Raw genomic sequence first — 19,236 nt, 5'->3', positions numbered from 1 at the left:
AACCAGAGAATATCTTTAAAAAGACTGAATAACACTGGACTGCACAAAGAGAAGCATAACTCAAAATGTAAGACAATTTTTCATGAAATTGTCTGGAGATGTAGGTTACAAGGTAGAAATAATCCATATACATATCTAGATTTAGTAGAATTTTATTTTTTGTTATTATCATTATCTTCACATCAAAATTCAATGGAAAATGATTCCATCACAAGTAGACCAGAAATGTTAGCTTTACATAAAAAGCAAACTTTTAATTATTATTTTTCACAATGTTATGTTTTGGGCCACGTTTGTCTGTCTGTGAGCAGCATAATCCAAAATGCAAGACAGAATTTGATTTAGTACTCTAGGAATTTCAGTTATCGCCCAAGGAAGAAATTATTTGATTTAAGTGATGCTCCAGACACTGTGAAAACTTGAGCGACCTTGGTGGAGGTTTGCACTTACTGAATGCTGTCTCAAGTTTGTTTCTTCAATTGAACGATACAACAAATGTATGCAACTCTCTGACAGTTGAAACTATCGTGCAAAATTAGACATCAATAAACTGCTACACCACCAAATATGGAAGTCACATTTAGTGTATCAATAAATCAAGAGGGGTCTCTTGTAAAACCATTTTAAAGCTCTCTAATCAGTTGTGTCACAGACAAAATTTGGTTTTATATATAATTCATTTTTAACTATGAAAAAGAGGGAAATAAATAATGTTAGAGATGATGCTTACTCTGTATATACCCTGACTAGGCAATGCTGCATGTTCATAATGCTAAATATGCATATGATCAAAATGTTACTGGTTGCAATGAATTACATTTCTACACTATGACAGTTTTCTAAATTCTTGATACTTTGTAAAGTGGCTCCAAAAGTAAATCATCTGGAGACACACTTGTGTGGATTAGTCACACAAAAGTCAAGAAAATCTACACGCAAACAAAGGGCAAAGGGTTTCTGAGCTGACAGATGACTCTTGAAGGTTACAGCTGAGATGACCTGTTGCAAACGATTTATTGAGTGCGCGTTTTCCTCCTAACAGCATGAGAAGCAAAGAGGAAAACAGGAATATGCAAAAGACAATTGTTCTGTTTTAGCTGCACACATTTAAACCAGGCCTGAGCTATTATTATTACAATCGATCAAATCAATTAAAAGGCAACAGCAGTATCATTTACAATTAGCAAACGTCGTCTATTAATTGAGTAGATCCACTCCTCCAGGCTTAAAGCGGATGTGTGTAACTAAGTCTGCATAGATGACCCATATTTAAACTCTACAGTATTCCACAGTGTATATTTCTGTACTTTAATGTGTTTAATCTTCACTTGTCCTTGTTCTTCTGTAAAATACATCATTGTATAGAGATCCATACAAACAGTCAGGGTTACTTGAACTTTTACACAAAAAAGCATATGAAAAGCACTTTATCTTACATTCAACTGGTCCATGAAGGACTTGCAGCAGGATATACAGCATGTAAAGCAATCAGAGCAACACAACATAACATTGACTCATCCAGCACACAGGCTCACTTAAACAGAAAGAAAAACATTATTTTGCACAGCATTGGATCAGTGTGTTTGACATTGTGAGCATGAAATCACTTTCATGCCACCTGCTGGCACATATGTTGAAAAACAACGGAAACTACAGGTAGCTTAAATATGAGAATATTTCGGGAGCATACACACACACACACACACACACACAGGTTTGCACAGCTTCTTAAGTCATTCATTTGGACAGCCTAAACAATCTTACCTTAACCATAACCAGTTAATGCCCAATACTAACCTTAACCACATTTAAAATCTTAGTCCTAAACTTAACAAGTTCCTCAGGAATTAAATTCTACTTCATTAGGACCACATTTTGGGATCATGAGAACTACTGGTCCTGACAAGGTCAGTGTTTATGCCAGAAAAGGTTCTAAAAAGGTAACAAGTACACACATACACACAAACCGCGTCATTTGAGATCACATAACATAGGTGACATTTTCACTTTCATGGGGCCCATGTTAACAGTAACACCTTTTTCATGTTGTACTGAGCAGGATTTGTCTGTTCGTTACCAAACAAAAAAGAAAACCTCTTCGCACAGAGCCCAAGACCATTTCTTTGTCTTGTTTGCAACTACATCATTAATGGAATAGTTTGATATTATTGGAAAAAATTTAAAATGCCACTCTCATATCTGTCTGCTAAATAGGCTGGAGACAGGAGACAATAGAGTGATTCACAAACTGGACTTGACGATTCCTTGAGGACATTTCATGAAAGCTTTAAATGTCGCCTACAATTCCAGTTGCTACTGATGGTTTGGCCCTGTTTCCTTTGTGATGAAAACACAAGTATGGTGACGTTTTCAGACAACAATATCAAACTGTTCCTTTAAAACGTCGTCGCTCTTCAGTGAGGGTCTGCTGGGCATCACAGTCGTGTACACACACACACACGTGTTTACCAAATAAAGGTCCCAATCTAAGCATTTGTTTTCATCTCATCTCTATCCACTGCTACTCAAAAGGCAACATACTGTACTTTAAGGCAACATCACAAATCAGTAAGTGATACAGCAGTAAAAGAGGACATCTTTAAAATATCTTTCATGACTTTGTACAAGTATTTAAAATATACCAAATTAAATAAAATACAATAAAATAGAAAATAAGACACCCCCAGAGAGGCAGCTGAAATGAGAGGAAATGACAGAGGCTTCCCAGTGTATGAAAGAGTTGAGGTAAAACTGCCACGCTGTTATTGTTCTTCGACTGACAGATATCATCCTCATCATCATCATCATTTGCTGTTTGCTCCCCGCACAGTAAACCAGTCAGTGAGATGAACATTCACAGTCTCTGCTTCTATTTCAGTGATTCATGACACGTTTGCATGAGCAGGTGGTTTTCAAGTAGCGGTTTCAACAAATTAAAAACATACCGTATGTCTGTCTTAATGTGGCCCTGAGGCAAAGGCAATTCAATTGTTCGAAGGGAGAAAGTTGAGTATGATGAGTTTGACCTCACTGTGTGTTCAAGTGATGCGCCACGATTATTTCAGCCTCTAGATGCCTCCACTTAGTTGTTATTTATAACAGACAGATGTAAACAAACGTTGAATATCTTTAAGTGCCATCAATGAAGTTGGACATTTGATTCTGTTTTACTCCCTTTCATCTCCACGAGTAAATATTCCATGATCTTTCAGCTGTCCTCAAGTGTTCAGTGTTCTTCACGGTCTATTATCTTTGGCCAAGGAGTGCATCATCCAGTTGACCTTGGTTTTCCAGCTCTCTCGCAGTGCTTCATTAAACTTTACTTTGAAATTCTTCAGTGCCTCTTCCTCGGATTTGCCCAAAGCTAAAGAATCCTTTTGGAGACAAGAACCAAATCATTGTCAACAATGTTTCATGAGCAGCAGCATCACTACTGTCATATTGTCATATTGTCACAAACCTTTAGATACTGGATGTCTTTGAAGGAGGTGAGCTCGGGCAGTCCCGCTGCCTTCATCATAGCAAAGAGGTTCACAAACAACGTCCCATTCCGACACAGGATCTTGTAAGCTCGCTCACAGTATTCCCGGAACCTGATGACATGACATGGATGCAAGAGTAAGTCATCAGCAATAAAACAAAATTCCAGATAAGTAAAAAACAAATTCACAAACATACACAATACCTCTCAAACTTCTCGCTGTTGTTTGTCCTTCCTTGCTGGATCACATGAACAAAGTCATAAGTCAGGATAAAAGGCACACGCTCTCTGTTGATCCCAAGTTTCCGCTTGAAGTTACCCAGGAAATGGCCAAAGTCAATGTGGAACAGCTGAGGGACAAAGGTCAAAATGACTGCTTGGTAAGTTTCAAATCACTGATCACTACCTGGTGAGTGACCTGAGTGATTTCTAATGTGACAAAATAATCACTGTCATTCATGTCTAAGTTGTTGGTGAGTTAGAGAGTCCATTGCAAACACTGACAAACCCATCAGTGCCACATCATATCAATTGCAATTCCTACACTATTGACATTGGCAGATGTGTTATGTGTTCTGACGCACACTACCTGTTGAAATGTGGGTTATAAATCTATTCAGCCTCATGTGTCACATGTGCTGTAAAACCTCACCTGTCCAGTTTCCCTGATCATGATATTGTCATTGTGACGATCTCCGATGCCCAAGACATAAGTAGCTACACAGTAGCCAGCACAGGACAGCGTGAACTCTTCTATTGCTTGATCAAGTGTGTCCCTGGAGACAAAAAAAAGGGGCAGTGAGACAAGAGTAGCTGGCATTACTACACATGCGTCACTCAGTCACGAGGCAGGTTTTCCTTACTGTTTTATTCATCATTCACAGAGGAGTTCCTGTGGCCAATTAATGTTTGACCGCTGTGTCCTTTCACAGTCTAGACATGCACAGGGTTCGCGGTGTTAAGCTTTGACTAATTTTCTCCACTCCTTTTTGGGAGCTGAAGCGTTTCAGGCTAATTATCTTTATGTACTCTCGTGCAGTCAGCTGGGCCTGTTGTGCCAACGTGACATACAAAAGGCTTATTCATTAAATTGAACAGCTCTCCTTCTTCAGGAATCATTTTGAATGGATGGGACCTTCAGACTGTTTGGCACCAAATAAAAAATCTACTCTTATTTAATGTTGCTAAAGCTGCAGTCGCCCATGCACTTGGTCCTGGTTTATCACACAACAAATGTTTTGGGTCAGGTCAAAATGTACGTGCTCTCTTCACAGACAGAGAAAAGAGAACACTTGTACCTGCTTGTTTAAACTGTATTGACAGCATATCATTCTTAAACTGAGTATTAACATATGCATGTTTTTGCAACTAAACCCAGTTACATAAAGGACTCCTGCAAAGGTATCCTGGGAGTGTGGGATGAAATTAAAGCCGGTACATGAATATATATGTACCTGAAAATATATCTGTCCCCCAATTTAGCATTTATCAGCAATGTAAACACTAAGAAAATATAATATAGTTCCAAACACATTTTAAAGATTTTTTTTAACATTAATATGGTTCTGTGGATGATGAAGTGCTCACAAAACATGACCAGAATTAGTGTAACATCTGTATTTACAACAAAATACACATTGGGACACATATGCTCGCCCTGTGACTCCGATCATGATAAACAATTCAAAAGTAAATAGATGGATAAAACTCTTTAAACAGCCTATGTGTGGACCGTAAACTGTATAGCTTTAACTGTAGTGTAAAGCTATATGAATACAGACCAGTTCGATCGGCGTTAGAATGAGAAATCTTTGTGTCACTGTACTCACTCAGGATTCTTAGATTTGAGCCAGTTGAGCAGGGCATCCTTGTTGAAGGCAGCGGTAGCAGCACTGTTGCTGTTGTTGCGCTGGATATTGGCAATGGTGTCGGAGTTCTTCACTACCTCGATGAGCCCCATCTTGTTCCCAGTGGACAAACAGCCATATGGGATCATTCTGTCAGTGTGAGATAAAACTGACATCATTAGGTCTGTGTGGAGGGTTGTCGAGAGCAAAAAGAGCATCAGCAGGTGAAACTACTGCTCTGACTGTACCTGAGATCGAGACCTTCTTTCTTCCATAAAGTCTCCATGAGCTGGATCATCTGGAGGGTCAGCATGTCTTGTCGAAGGTCTAAAGGTGAAATATAAAATAAGTATGCCGTATCGATCAGCCTCTTTTTGAATTTAAGGGCCGTCCCTTTCCACAACTGCTTGTAATGTTTTTATATCTGTGTGTGTGTGTGTGTGTGTGGCCATTCAGGTGTTCTCGTATCTCACCATCTCCATTCTTGAAGATGATGCCCACCATTTCTCCTTGAGCCCAGTGGTTCTTGTACATCAACCAGAGTGGCTTCATTTTGGAGTCCATAAATCTGCACTTATCTGTGCTGCAAGGGTAAAGAAAAAAAAAAGTGTTTTTTTAATGAACATGTGATAATCCTAAAAGTGTTTCAGGCCTGTAGACAGACCGGTCTTTACTGTCAGCCCGAAACTGTGAGTAAAACTGGAGAAGGCAAGAGCGAAAGCAAAAACCTCAGTAAAGATAACTCAAATGTAATCATTTCTTTCTTGGCTCATTAATCAAACATTTGAAGTCATGCTGCTCACAACTGTGAACGTTAGTGTAAAACTGTGTATCCTTTGATTTAAAATAAAACGTACTGTACTGATCAGGTGTCAATTTGCTAATGTTTCACAAATACAGTACATTATTTTGTAATTCAGTGGTAAAAATATGTCTGGTACTAACCAGATCTCAGCGAGGATGATGCTGGGGTTGAGCGGTGACAGAAGGTCGGACAGAGCCTCCAGGTACGACTCCTGTCTGATACACAGCTTCAGGTCCTCCGCTGTCATCTTCTGAGAGCCTGACTTGACAAAGTCGCTCAGTGCCTTCATTTTGCTCAGAGCCTCGTTCTGAGAGGCAGAGTTTGAGGTTTAGCACAAAACAAATTCACACCTTGTACATGGTGCCGGTCTGTATCAGCACGTGAGATTACCTGTTTGGTTAGGAGCTTTATGTGGTGGATGTTTCCCCTGCAGTAGGCCTCCAAAATTAGGCCAAAACGCAAAGTCACAGATGGCACGTGAATCTCTGACCTACAATGCACACAAATACTCTCGTCAAACAAAAGGCCTCACGTACACGATTGTGGGTTTTCTGCTGGACTGCAGCTCACTTGAGATGCCAGAACAGAAAGTGTCCTATCCTCCTATTGGACAAAGCCCTCTCCAGCAGGAAGGTGGTGAGGTCACAGTCCAGGTAGGACTCGTACTTCAGGACCTGGACCAGCTGGATCAAATACTGCAGCAGCTCATCATCACTGTGCAGAGAGAAAATGATCAATAAATGATTACCCTATTGTAATGTTCAAAGACAGAACATCTAAGGTACATAAACTGAACATACCTGAGCTTCCTGAGGCATCTGATAGTGAAAGAACGGACAGCTGGGTCAGGAAAACTGTAGTCTAAGAGCTCTAATGCATGGATGGCAGGGAGGTCTGGCCAGTTCCTCAGCAGACTCACCATCTGGAGAAAATAATCACTGTTATTTTATTCATTTATTTATGTAAAATGTGTGTAAAATGACAGATTGCTATTAGAGAACATGTGAAATTAAATGAATGATTTAGAAAACAAATAATAATCTCTTTCCACTGTGAGGATTTGAATCTAGACCTTCTTGTGTTTTGTAAAATCAAACTTGTAGCCCCTCCATTCATACCTGGACAACATCTTCTCTCTTATTCCACTTGGTGATGAGGAGCAGCTTAGAGAGACTCTCTGGATAATGGTCGCGAACTTCAGCACGGAGCTTCCACAAGAGTTCCTTTTCGTCCTCAAAAAACTCTGTGTAGTTTTTGTTGTCCATGATTTCCTTAAGTTTCATGTTCTACACGTGATGACAAGTAAAGAAATTCAAGAATATGTGGTCAACAGCAAGCTTTTTTTCCAGTTGTATGTGTGAAGGTCCTACCTCTTCTTTAGTGGCAAAAGATGCATCACCGTTCCTCTCGATGTAATTTATCTGATGACACAGATGAACATTTTTGAACTCACAGATTTAAACAATAAATAAACAATTATGTTTGTACTGAATCTATGATGGCCTTTTAGAATAAGTACCTTGTCAAGGGGAGGGTAGTAAAGAGGATGTGGTCGGATGTTGGGGAAACAAATGAGAAGCCCTGCAGCACTGTCCACGTTGGGGTTTTTCTCGACCGTTCCCATCGGGTTCAGTAGCTCACTTTTGTCATCTGTGATACAAAAGGTTACATTTGAGCTGCTTTAATCTACTTACTCTCCTGTGCTGAGAGTAGAAGAAGAAGAAGAAGAGACAAGTCTGGAAAGTACCAGGAACAGACGGCCATGTGGACAAGAGGAACTCCCCGGTCTTGAGCTGGTCCTTATAGTCAAACACCATGGTGTTCACCCAGGCTATGGGACAATCCTGAAAGAACAGAGAGAGACGATGCGGGTTGGAGAGGAGGACTCTGCAAAAGATGATCTCCATCATGGACAATGCAGAGCACCCCCTCCACTACACACTGGACAGACAGTAGAGCTCCTTCTCCAACAGGCTGCTGCAGCCCCGCTGTCGTACGAACAGATAGAAGAAGTCGTTCCTGCCTCATGGCACATCTCTCTACAACAGTCACGTAAATTTTAGGGCTGAAACAATTACTCGACTAAACGTTTATTAATCGATTACTAAATGAATCTGCAACTATTTTGACAATTGATTCATCGGTTTGAGTGTTTTTAAGGAATCAAAAGAAGTTTCCTGATTTTTCATTTTTCTTAAATGTGAATATTTTTCTGGTTTCTTTGCTCCACATTACCAGAAAACTATTCTGTTTTTTGTTTTTGGACAAAACAAGACATTTGAGAACATCATTCTTTATGGGTTTGAAAAACACTGATCAACATTTTATACATTATGTTATTACAGACTAATCGGTTATGAAAATAATCGTTAGTTGCAGCTCTAGTGAAGTCATCTACTGTTTAATCTATGTACTTTACAGTTCACAGTTTACTACATATTTATTTAATAGTCTTTACTCTCCTCATCCTTACGTTATGTACATACAATTTTATTTCATTCTATATTTGTATATTTTTAATCCATTCTATTATATTTTTATTCCATGTACTGTATATTGTGTGTCTTGCTGCTGCTGCTGCTACACTCGATCAATAAAGTACATCTATTCTATTGTAAAATCGTGGAAATGGCGTCAGTGTCTTTGAGTCTGAAAAGAAAGAAAGAGAGACGAGATAGTGGCCAATTGGTTAGGGCACACATCACATGGGCACATAGGCCTCGAGTAGCATGTCCTTGGATTGACTGCAGGCCTGAGTAACCATTTACTATGTCTCTCTTTCTACTTCACCCAATTTCCTGTTTTTATTTCACCGTGTCAATCAACTCAAACACAATAAAGGCCAAACAACCAACTAAACTATCTTAATGTGTCCCTAACAAACTAGTTAAAGTATAAAATTAGGCCTAGTCTGGATCAAATTCAACACAATTTTACTCTTTTCAAGCTCTTCTCCTGTCTATAAGTAAAAACTCGCTGAAACACTTTACTATTAACTATCTTATGCAAAACATATCCTTTATTTTGAAAACGTACTTGAATTCCATAAAACGGCTGAGGCGTGAAACTTTTTATATTGTGTGAAATAAAGAAAATGTAAAGCAGCTCCTAAAAATATACATAATCATGACCCTCTACTTAGAATTTATAAGAATTTATCAAAATGAGGAAAAAGAACTTTTTCAGAGAATGAAGAAGAGAACAGAAGAGAAATAACTACCACCACCCAATGTGTTAAAAAGGAAAGAAGCACGCTGAAAAAATAGGCGAGACACATAAACAAGACGTACAAAAAACAGCTCAATTTCCAGCTCACTTTCTGCAGGACTTCTCTTACACGCAAAGGAGAAGTGGCTCAAAAGAGAGAAGTTGCCCAGAAAGCAGAAGCAGCCTCCAATACCCGTTAAAAAGAAACACCTGGGCACCATGTTTTCTCAGACACTGCAACTCATCAAAATAAAAGCTGCTGAAACCACAGCCACAGAAAATGGGAATTAATTGTTTTTCACTGTACTACAGAGTACAGTGGTGACTCTTTACAGTATAGAATTCAGATGTTGCTCTTTCATGAATGAAACAGTAATCAAATGGGATTTAAAGCTAAAAATCAAGGCTTTATAGCTCTAAACCAGAACATTTACAATAACTAATTATATTTTTGTCACTTTCCCAATTAATAATATAAATTATTAAATTAAATCCCCCCCTTTTTTTGGAAATGGTCAGAATCTGAGTTTCTGGGTTACTTATAATCACAATCAAAGCAGATCATATCATTCATTTTCTGTAAATTAAATAATCAATTCCGTGCCAAATGCTCCTTAAATGTAGCTTACTGTTAAACAATTACAAACAAAGCAGACATGATCAATATTATTATTACATGTACAGTTTAACTGGCTCTCAATGGTGTTAAAGCCTGTACGAATGTTAACCAAGTAACAGTAAATAAACCCTACTTGCAATTATAATAATAACTTAAATGAATAATTACGTTTTTACTATTTCTCCTACACATTTTTTTATTTAGTCTGCTTGTGACATTTTGCATACATCTCTGCTGCATACCTTAATATTTTAATTTCTTTTAAGCACGTTTTAGCAATTTGTTAGGAACCATATTTTCTATTCATTTTAATAATTTGTATAGATTTCTTTCATTTTTGTGTCCCTAATGTTTTTAATGTCTTTGTGCAGCACCTCGACTCTACCTTTGTGTATGAACAGTGCTTCATAAATAAATAAAACTGCCTCTACCCCCCGCTTTATGGAGCACATATAGCTCCATGAAGATTGTTCTATGTTCATGTTGCCTGTCTGGTGATGAAGTTCCATCTTATTGTTGTTGATGTCATGTGAATAAAAGTGGTTTGTATCTTTAGAACCGTTCAGCGGCTAGGTTCACAGCTGGACAGATGTTATCTAAACGTTGTGTTATTTATCAGAAAAGAAACGTCTGGTAAATGCAGCACATTAGCCACAACGTGTTGATCTTCATGTGGTATCTATTGTTATCAGATTGGTTGTTCTATGAATTATCCAGCACTGACCACAAGCATAAAAGACGGGCTGTGAACGTTGCATGAAATTGCTTTGCAGTGTCTTCGGCTTCCACTCGTTACTGTGCATAGTAACTGAGGAGAAAGTTGTATTGTGAAATATTCTGCGGGATCTGTGAGCGGTCTGTTCGAAACATGACTGTGAGGATGATCTTAAAATTCCTTGAAAAGACTTTCCAGTTCCTTCCTTCCTTGGAGTGATACACAGATAAAAGGGCTGAAGCGGATGAGATGTTAACCGCAGCCTTGCCACTAAACACACTTGCACAACCAGAGGCAGCAGCAAACACACCCACACAGCACACACTGACTAAACGCACTACACACTCGAGAGGAAACAGCTCTGTTTGTGCATGCAAACAAGTTCACGCTCACAAAGCCCTTACACCCACCTGCTCCACTGTAAATTAACTAGCTGTCAGAATTTCTTCCCGGACTCACCGCTCTCTTGTTCTTCTTTTTTGTGCCGCGGGGTTTCTTGGTTTTCTCAATGACTGCGTAGAGCGCGAAGCACAGGCGGCTCATGCGAGGCAGGTCGGCCACGTTTATGTCAAACTCCAGCTTTTGATCCCACAGCGGCTCAGAGCACACCGTCACTTCCGAGCTTGTCACGACCTTACAGAGCAGCTCGCTGCCATGGAAAAGACCGGCCTGCACCACAAGCTGGAGGGGGAAACACACAGATGCACAGTGGAGATAAGACTAAGGCCAAACATGTGGTTTGGAAGCTGCTGAATACTTTTGCACATTTGTGAGGGAGATTGTTTGTGGAAGATGTGCAAACTTCACAAGATGATTCACAGTTTCCTGTGTCAGTATGAGTCAAAAGATCTACACATTCATAATGTAAGCAGGTTCGCGGCACCTTTCAATGCTTTGCAGAGTGTGACAAAAATCATAAACAATCATTAGACTCAAAATTCGGCACTACGGCACTTTGTCATATCAAGAAAGTCAATGTATATTTACAGAAATACTGTATATGAGTGGTTATCCTCCCCCAGGGTGTGTTTTCAAACCAGCGCCTGACTGATAATTATGTGACACGACAAATTTGCCATGAGTCATGATGTGCTCTAAGGCAGCAGGCAGAAGGGCACTTACACTTAATAACCCAACTAAACAGTAACGCGGTTAGTTATAAAGTCACCGACCCAGACACACATTAACAGAGCTCCCTACTTGACTTGTCTCTCTTTTTCATCTATGTGAAAATTGTTGACAGCAAAAAAAAGAAAATAGATTTAGCAAAAAAAAAGAGAATAAATAAGGAAATGTGGATTTTTTTTTTACATGGTTTTTTAATAAATGCAAACCGTTTTCAGAGAAATGAGCTAACAAATCTATTTCAACATAGTTCATAACCTAACTGCAATAGTAACAACAAGAGGAATGTATCGCCCTCAAAAAAAAGAAGTGCATTGAAAGCGAGAAAGGGAAAGACAGTCTTTTTTTCTTAGAATCTAGGCCTCAGAATGAGACGTAAAAAAACAGAGAGGCCCTCCCCACTTCCTGTTTTGAAGTTTTAACCAACTGCCTTGATGATTATGGGAAACGTGTGGTCTAGACCATGTGACAGTCCTATCATTTATATGTCAACGCCACAGTTCCTACAACTGAAATGAAGATATTGGTAAACAAATGAACGCCGCATTTCATTGAGCAGCAAATTGAGAGAAACCCACGTAAAAACCACACCAACCTTCATTCCTTCGTCTGCATTGACTCGGCTGCCCTGAAGCAGGTGAATGCAGAATGGCTCATTGATGGACCACAGAGAAGCTGTGTTCTGCTGTAAAAAAAAGAAAAAAAGAAAATATGATTTACTGTTTTCAATTCATAGAATCTCATTGATGGCATTCACTGAAGTCTGGAGGCACAAAACTGTTGCTAGAACGTCCTGTTTGGCAATGTATCAGAAGACAGAAGCCAGGGAAGGAAGGCTTTCAAAATAAAGTGTAAAAAACAAACAAACGGAGAAAGCTCTTAACAAATAAAAAATAATTCCATACACAACATAATGACACACAGAGAGAAACAGAGAGAGAGACAGCTGCTCTGTTAATGAAAGACACCGTCCGCTGACCTCTTACCTTTCTTAGGGGCAGTGGAGGAGGTCTGGACAATGAACGACTCTTGAATACCTGGCTGCACATCCTGCCTTGTTCCTCCTGATACGCGCTGATGGTGGAGTGGTGCACCATGGTTAGATGTGGGTTTTGGCCATTTCTCAAACATGAGAAAATGTACTGGAGTAAAAAAAAAAGAAAAAAAAGGACAGAGACAGACAACAGGAGGGGGCAGAAGAAGAATTATTTTTGTTTACTGGTACATTTATCTGTCAGTTGACCCACAGATATTTCCCAGTGTTCTGATAGCGCTGGTTAAGTCCTTGGGGCTGCTCATTTGCTGTAGGTTAATGCAGACCAAATCTCATTATGTGTAGATGGACGCCGTTGCTTTCTGAAGGGCTGCGAGACAGATATGAGTCACTCCTGCTGGGATCCAGAGTTTCACATTCATTAGTGGAGTCTCCTGCCACTAAAACCTGGACTCAACCCTGGTCTTGATCTGACAGTTACTTCAGCTGTCACAGTTTCACCCACACAGAGCAGTGTTCATAGATAAACAGCACTGAACAGAAACTCATCCACAAGCACTGAAATAATAACAGCCCCACTGCTAAATAAAACCTTTCCAATTACATTGTATCATAGTATAGAAAAAGAAGAAATCTCTTCAAATCCGCCTGAATAAAATTTGACAAACTGATTACGTTAGATCCACAGTTTGACACAATGTATGGGCCACTTTGTTTCATATTGCTATAAAGGTGAGATTTATTTATTTACGTTTGTTTTCAGACAGAAGCTGAATTTTATTCAGAGTCACAAAAAACAACAATAAAATCTACTGAGACTCACAGAAAAACACTGTGTGAAACAATACAATATAAAAAGGCGACACTATGTGAACTCACTTTGAACTGACACAAGGGATGTTTCCCATAGATGAACTCCCAGCTCCCGTTGACCTGTAACGTGTAGTCCTCAGGCTCCTGCCGCACTGAGCGAAAGACAGTGGCCTTCTTCTTCAGGGCGCTCCTGATCAGAGCCACCGGGTGATCCTTAGGATCCTGCTGCAGCATGAAGCTTTCCTGTTAAAGGATTCCAAAGGAGACAATTTCACAGAAAATCAGACAGTTTTTCTCTCTCCTCTCAGTGGACTTTGTTTTGAAGGTGGTGACTGTGGAGTGGGAGGGGGATTTCCAAATGTGATCATATTTACTTAACACCATCCTCCACAATTTATCGACACAACGTGGAACCACAGTTTTTCCAATCCTAGCTGTTGTGCACTGCTTGCTGCGTGGTTCCCACCTGCTGCCCCATCATACCATAACACCTGATGTGATTTGCCTTTACAAATATGACTCATAAAAATTACAGCAGCAGATCGACTCACATCGCACGCCTCAAACTTGACGTTGACGAAAATCTTCTTGGTGTTTTTGGACTTTGAACTCCTGCACTGCGGTGGGGAGCAGCAAGGCTCCAGATCACATGGGAAGCTGTATTCCATCCACTGGTGCCATGGCAACATCTGCTGGTCCTGAGCCTTCTCTTCGCAAAATGTGCGCATCTTGGTCCGAAACTCATTCACCTCGTGGTTTTTCTGGGCCTCAAACTCATGAAGACCTGACGGACGGAAGGAAAGAAAGAAAGAAATAAAGAAAGAAGGAAAGACAGAAAGAAAGAAACAAAGAAAACTGTGACAAGATACTCATGTTTTTAACATAGCCAACACACAGCTCTCAATTACAGTGAGATGTTTTGTTCATTCATTCACACAAATAGTGCTGTTGTGCCTCTTATTGCATCCCTGGATGTAAAAAAACAACCCAAACAATAAGACTGTCAAGAATGTGCAGAGTCACTATGTTGTGAAACTAAACTACGAAGTAGCACAGACTGCTGTTAGCTTCGGGAAAGTTCTTGAAACATTTCTCCTAGCAACGGCGACAACATCATTACTGCTACCGAACATGATGATGGATTTGCCAGTCACCACCGACTTGAACCTAGTATAGAACTGAATAATGATGTGAGAGGAAGTAGTCTGAAAATGTCATCTCAATACAATTCTTTGCACTCACTGTAATAATTCAAAGAAGCAGGATCCAGACCTGAGAAGACTCCGACAGAAATCACCTCTTCTTCTTCTCGTCTCAGTAAATGCTCACCACACTAGACCCCCCCCGTGACTCTTTAGGGGCTCACCTTTGCCAATAAGCAGGCTGATTTGTGTGTTGGTGAGTTTCTCCACTCGGTCACCCTGCCTGCCCACCAGTCTCAGAACACACATGAAAGGCCGCACATCACTGATACGCCTCGATTCTTCCTCCAGCTCCTCCCGCTCCGCCGTCTGGTTGATACAGGTGAAGACGTACGCGTCCGGGTCGCCCAGCGCACCGAAGAGGGCCTCACTCCGGGCATTTTTCCAAACCATCTGAAAAAAAGGCATGCAATGATTAATTGGTTATTAAGTGATTACTAAATAATGCAACAGCTATATGTATTCTGATCATCCATTTATGCGTTTAAGCAGGGTTTGGGGTCAAATTTGACACACTTCTTGGATTAGTTACTGCATCGGCACACTCTTCTTCAAAGAACTAAAAGCCACTATTCTCTTCGTTCTAGTGAAGTTCTCCGTCGATCTGTTCCACGTGAACAGAAATAGGGGGAAAGAGCGTTCCGCTTGAACTGAACTGAATTCACTTGGAGCGTTTGGTTCTCTCATATTAGACACACAGTGCCTGTGTTTTTAATTTGTTACTGTGACCTCAACTCCCGCACTTTAAATGTCAAGCAAACTTTAAACACTGTTACATTATTGTTTTTGTCAAAAGGATTGTTTGGAACCTGTCTCTCTAACATTTACCATGTCATGTGCTGCTGACCTCTTGGCCAGGTCACCCTTGGAAAAGAGATCTCAATCTCAATGGGTTTCTACCCGATTAACCCTTTAACACACTTTGCATTATCAGAAAAGTTAAATGTGAGAAGTTGCAGGTCAGAGCCAACATGTGGTTATTACGGTCATTTCACTCGCACTGTTTCAAGAAGCTGACGTCTGTCACCAGAGAGGTTAAAATACATTTTGAGGCTAAAGGTTAAATAAAAAAATACAATTAAATGTGAAAATGTTGGTTTCTGAATAAACAAAGCAGATTAATCGATAATAAAAATAGTCATTCGTTTTAGCCACAGTTGCGAGTGTGAAGTGTGTGCCTTAAGGGTCATATGAAAGCATGCTTTATTAAGGAAATGGTGGTTAAAACACTAGGGTCTGTGTTGCTATTACCATTTTCACAAGTGAGAAAAAACTGTCAACGAAAGCTTTGTTGAGGAACAACACATTTGTCACCCTTTTGCTTTCTGTGACTGACTTCATGAGCTAAAATTATAATCTACTTCACACAAAGTGACCCCCGAAATGTTTTCTTTTACTAAAATTCCTTGTGAATCACTCAAGACTGGAAAGACTTTTAATCTCTTAATCATCTTAACAGCTTCTCAGAGTATCATTACTTAACAGAGCTAAATCAAACAGCCTGGAGTGGCAGAACTGTTGGCATAGAAACTGGCACATTCACGTTGAACAGCAGATCTGCTTCAGCACAGAGCGGACTGTCTGTGTACGAGGGAGAGGAAAGCTGCAGCTCCTCGTCTCAAAATTTCAAGATGAATCAGACGGTGCATTGTTCAGACTGTGCAGTGTTTTAATTAGTCTAATGCCTTAAGGAAATATTAAATCAACCAATTTGTTTAAAAGGGTATTGAATAAATATTGTAAATAACAACAGCGTCGGCAACTGAGGTCACGACACGGCACTGCAGTCGGTGCATTAGAAATACAGTGTTTTATTATAATGGATGAACACGCCTCAGTGGGAGATCTAAATTTATCAAGACGACTAAAAGAAATACAAGGGGACGTGACGTGAGCCGACGTACCTTTTTGATGTTTTTGATGGTGTCATTTCGAGACACGGGGAATTTGAGGAAGATCCCATTCGGCAGCAGGAAGTCCATGATGATCTCCTGGACACCCTCCTTCCCCCATTCCTCCTGCATCCCATACTTCCCTGGGGGCATGGTGACAGCCTCTCATTTACCGTCAGCTCCTCTGCTGCTCACCAGAACACAAGCCGGCCATCCACCCAGAGGAGGAAACACAGTCAGGGTTAATATGTCCTCTATTAACATGTGTTTACTGTCCACGAGACACCGTGTCTTGTTCCTAAAACCTTGAGTGATACATCTTTGCATGATTGTGTGTTGAAATTGGACGATTGCAAGCAGGGGTGTGTATGACAGGAATGAATAAAATGAATGATAAACAGTGGCCTGCATTAGCTTCCTTCTTCAGCTCCTCAATCTTCGACCACTATGTTATAAATAAGTTATTGAATTGCGAAATTCAATAACTCCGGAGTCCTGTTATAGGTCTCTAATTTGCATTTTGAAGCCTGTGTACAGATTTAACTCACTAGTATGCTCTTTCCGAGAGAAGTGCAACCAGTTCTCAGGGGTCAAAGCAGGTGAATCCACACAAGGAACTTCATTTGACTGGAGTATTAAACACTAGACAGAAAAAAAACATGTAACCGTGTCCTATAAGCATGTCCTATAATTTCCCCCTGACTGTGCAGAGAACACAACAACACACTTGAGTGTATGTATGTGTCAGTTGTTTTTTTTCTTCAAGTAATTTGACACTATTGATTTTAGTAAGAGAACACTCTTGCTCTGTATGAGGTGCATTGTCTGTAGCTTAATATCAATGTTCAATGGAGTGTGCTACATAGATAGATAATCTTAACAATAACTCGGTAAAGACAACAGTGCTAAGAGCAACATAAAAACACTCTACGCACACATTCACGTGTTTGTGTTTTAAAATAAATTAAAAAACACCGAATTTTTCAACAGTTACAATAAATATTTACACTCAGAACAGGGTAATAAAAACAGCAGATAGCAGTCTACAAAGCTAGCAGCAGACACATTTTAAAGTGTGTATAAATTAAAACGTAATGAGGGAAAAAGCTGATTCAACCTGTTGGTGCAGACAGTTGACAGACAGCTCATCTATCTCTTCATGGTTGTGTCGCGGTGAAGATGGAGGCTGCTCTCACCATCTTCACCCCTGACGTGTCCCGCTCCCCCGGCGGCTGCAGGCTGCGCAGCGACCCGTCGAGTGAGGGTGAGGAGTCCCGGAGTCCCGGAGTCACGCAGCGCTGTCAGAGGTGCATGTGAAGTGAAGCGGGAGAAGCGTCGCTGAAGCCCGGCGTTACAGTCAGACTGACAGACGGCGGTGTTGTGGCTCTGAGCCGGCTGTGCTCAGACTACCTCTGCCGGGCCAAGGGACCGTCTCCCAAAAAGTTCACTGCGATAAAGACGCAAAGTGAAAGTGGATTACGCTCTGTGTAGACCCCGCCCCCAATCCACCTTCAGCACATTTATATTGGTAACTTTAAAGGTCCAGTGTTAATTGGTGGTCATGATTTAAACCATGCGTATGTTTGTGTAAAATCACTTTAACATAAACAAAAAAATTGTAGTCTTGGAATAAAGTATTCTAATGTTTTTTGGACAGAGACTGTATGTATGAAATGGATGTAGCCTTTGAATTTGGAAGTAGCATTTAGTAATAATTACTAATAATAGTAGGAGACTAAGCATCAATGGATGCCACAAGTTTAAACCATTGTAATTTGTTTTTATTAATTAAAATGTCATTATTTCAAAACAAAGTGAACAAAGGAAAAGGGATGGAGATCCCGGCAAAAAATTATCAAAAAGGTGGGCAGCACCTGAACGGACCCAGCATGTCCCCAAAAGAAAAATCACCATCACTATCTAATTAACAAAAACAATCTGAGGAGGGAGGAAAATACAAAGAGAGCCCTCCAGCTTGCTACCCACTTTCATCCACTGTTATTTTTATTTTATTTATCCTGTGTTTTATTTTATTTATCCTATTTATCCTTTATTTAGCCATAGGTCCCTTTAAGATACAAGATCTCTTCTTCCAGGGAGTCCTGGTCAAGATAGCAGCACAGATAGTACAAATAGTTACAGAAACAAGACAATTTCAGAAATAAAACTCACAACAGAATATAAAAGTTAAAAGGAGGTCATTAAAAGAGAGTCAAAGTGCAGAAGTATACAGGCCAAACCAACAAGATCCTTAATCCAAACCCCACAAAAAGGTTATGTTTCTTTCATGACAGTCCATAAAAAGCCTTCGAATGTGTTTATAGTGAGTGTCTGTAGTGAAATTGTGTTTTGCAGCTCATTCCATGTCCGTGGTGCGAAGAAGGAGAAAGCTGTTTTACCAAATTCAGAGTTCATTCTGGGAAAATTTAAGTTACGGAGTGGTAGACCTGGTGCTGTAGTTGCTGATGCAGTATGACCAGAGGCTAGAAATATACATATATCACTGTGGTTTCACTCTTTTTCCTCCCCCGTTTTA

General features: G+C 40.0%; 1 protein-coding gene across 3 annotated transcripts; it reads right to left on the bottom strand.

The window, feature by feature from the left end:
• Positions 1–995: 995 nt before the first annotated feature.
• On the bottom strand, positions 996–18,148 carry pik3cd (phosphatidylinositol-4,5-bisphosphate 3-kinase, catalytic subunit delta). Of its 3 annotated transcripts, none has more exons than XM_044038946.1 (23): positions 17,818–18,148; positions 16,713–16,887; positions 14,973–15,201; positions 14,158–14,390; positions 13,673–13,849; positions 12,786–12,941; positions 12,395–12,484; positions 11,134–11,355; positions 7,881–7,977; positions 7,653–7,783; positions 7,504–7,554; positions 7,252–7,419; positions 6,934–7,055; positions 6,704–6,847; positions 6,524–6,623; positions 6,274–6,440; positions 5,802–5,911; positions 5,577–5,655; positions 5,311–5,478; positions 4,134–4,257; positions 3,686–3,831; positions 3,461–3,593; positions 996–3,374 (listed from the first exon to the last, which is right to left on the bottom strand). In XM_044038946.1, the coding sequence occupies exons 2-23, from the start codon at positions 16,851–16,853 to the stop codon at positions 3,237–3,239; spliced, it is 3,126 nt and encodes a 1,041-aa protein (XP_043894881.1). In that variant the 5' UTR covers positions 16,854–16,887; positions 17,818–18,148; the 3' UTR covers positions 996–3,236. The 3 variants fall into 3 exon arrangements, with proteins under 3 accessions (XP_043894881.1, XP_043894882.1, XP_043894883.1); XM_044038947.1 differs by having other exon boundaries at positions 17,897–18,148; XM_044038948.1 differs by lacking the exon at positions 17,818–18,148 and adding an exon at positions 17,249–17,440.
• Positions 18,149–19,236: the final 1,088 nt, after the last annotated feature.

This window comes from Solea senegalensis, linkage group LG11, assembly GCF_019176455.1.
Source record: "Solea senegalensis isolate Sse05_10M linkage group LG11, IFAPA_SoseM_1, whole genome shotgun sequence".
Classification (NCBI taxonomy): domain Eukaryota; kingdom Metazoa; phylum Chordata; class Actinopteri; order Pleuronectiformes; family Soleidae; genus Solea; species Solea senegalensis.
The sequence above is the reverse complement of the archived record's forward strand: the minus strand, read 5'-3'. Positions and strand labels throughout refer to the sequence as shown.

Coding starts and splice junctions, on each gene's coding strand:
- pik3cd (XM_044038946.1), bottom strand. CDS start 16,853: ATGCCCCCAGGGAAGTATGGGATGCAGGAGGAATGGGGGAAGGAGGGT. Junction 3,832..4,133: donor TGATCAGGGAAACTGGACAG/GTGAGGTTTTAC, acceptor TTTGTCCCTCAG/CTGTTCCACATTGACTTTGG. Junction 3,594..3,685: donor AACAGCGAGAAGTTTGAGAG/GTATTGTGTATG, acceptor TCATGTCATCAG/GTTCCGGGAATACTGTGAGC.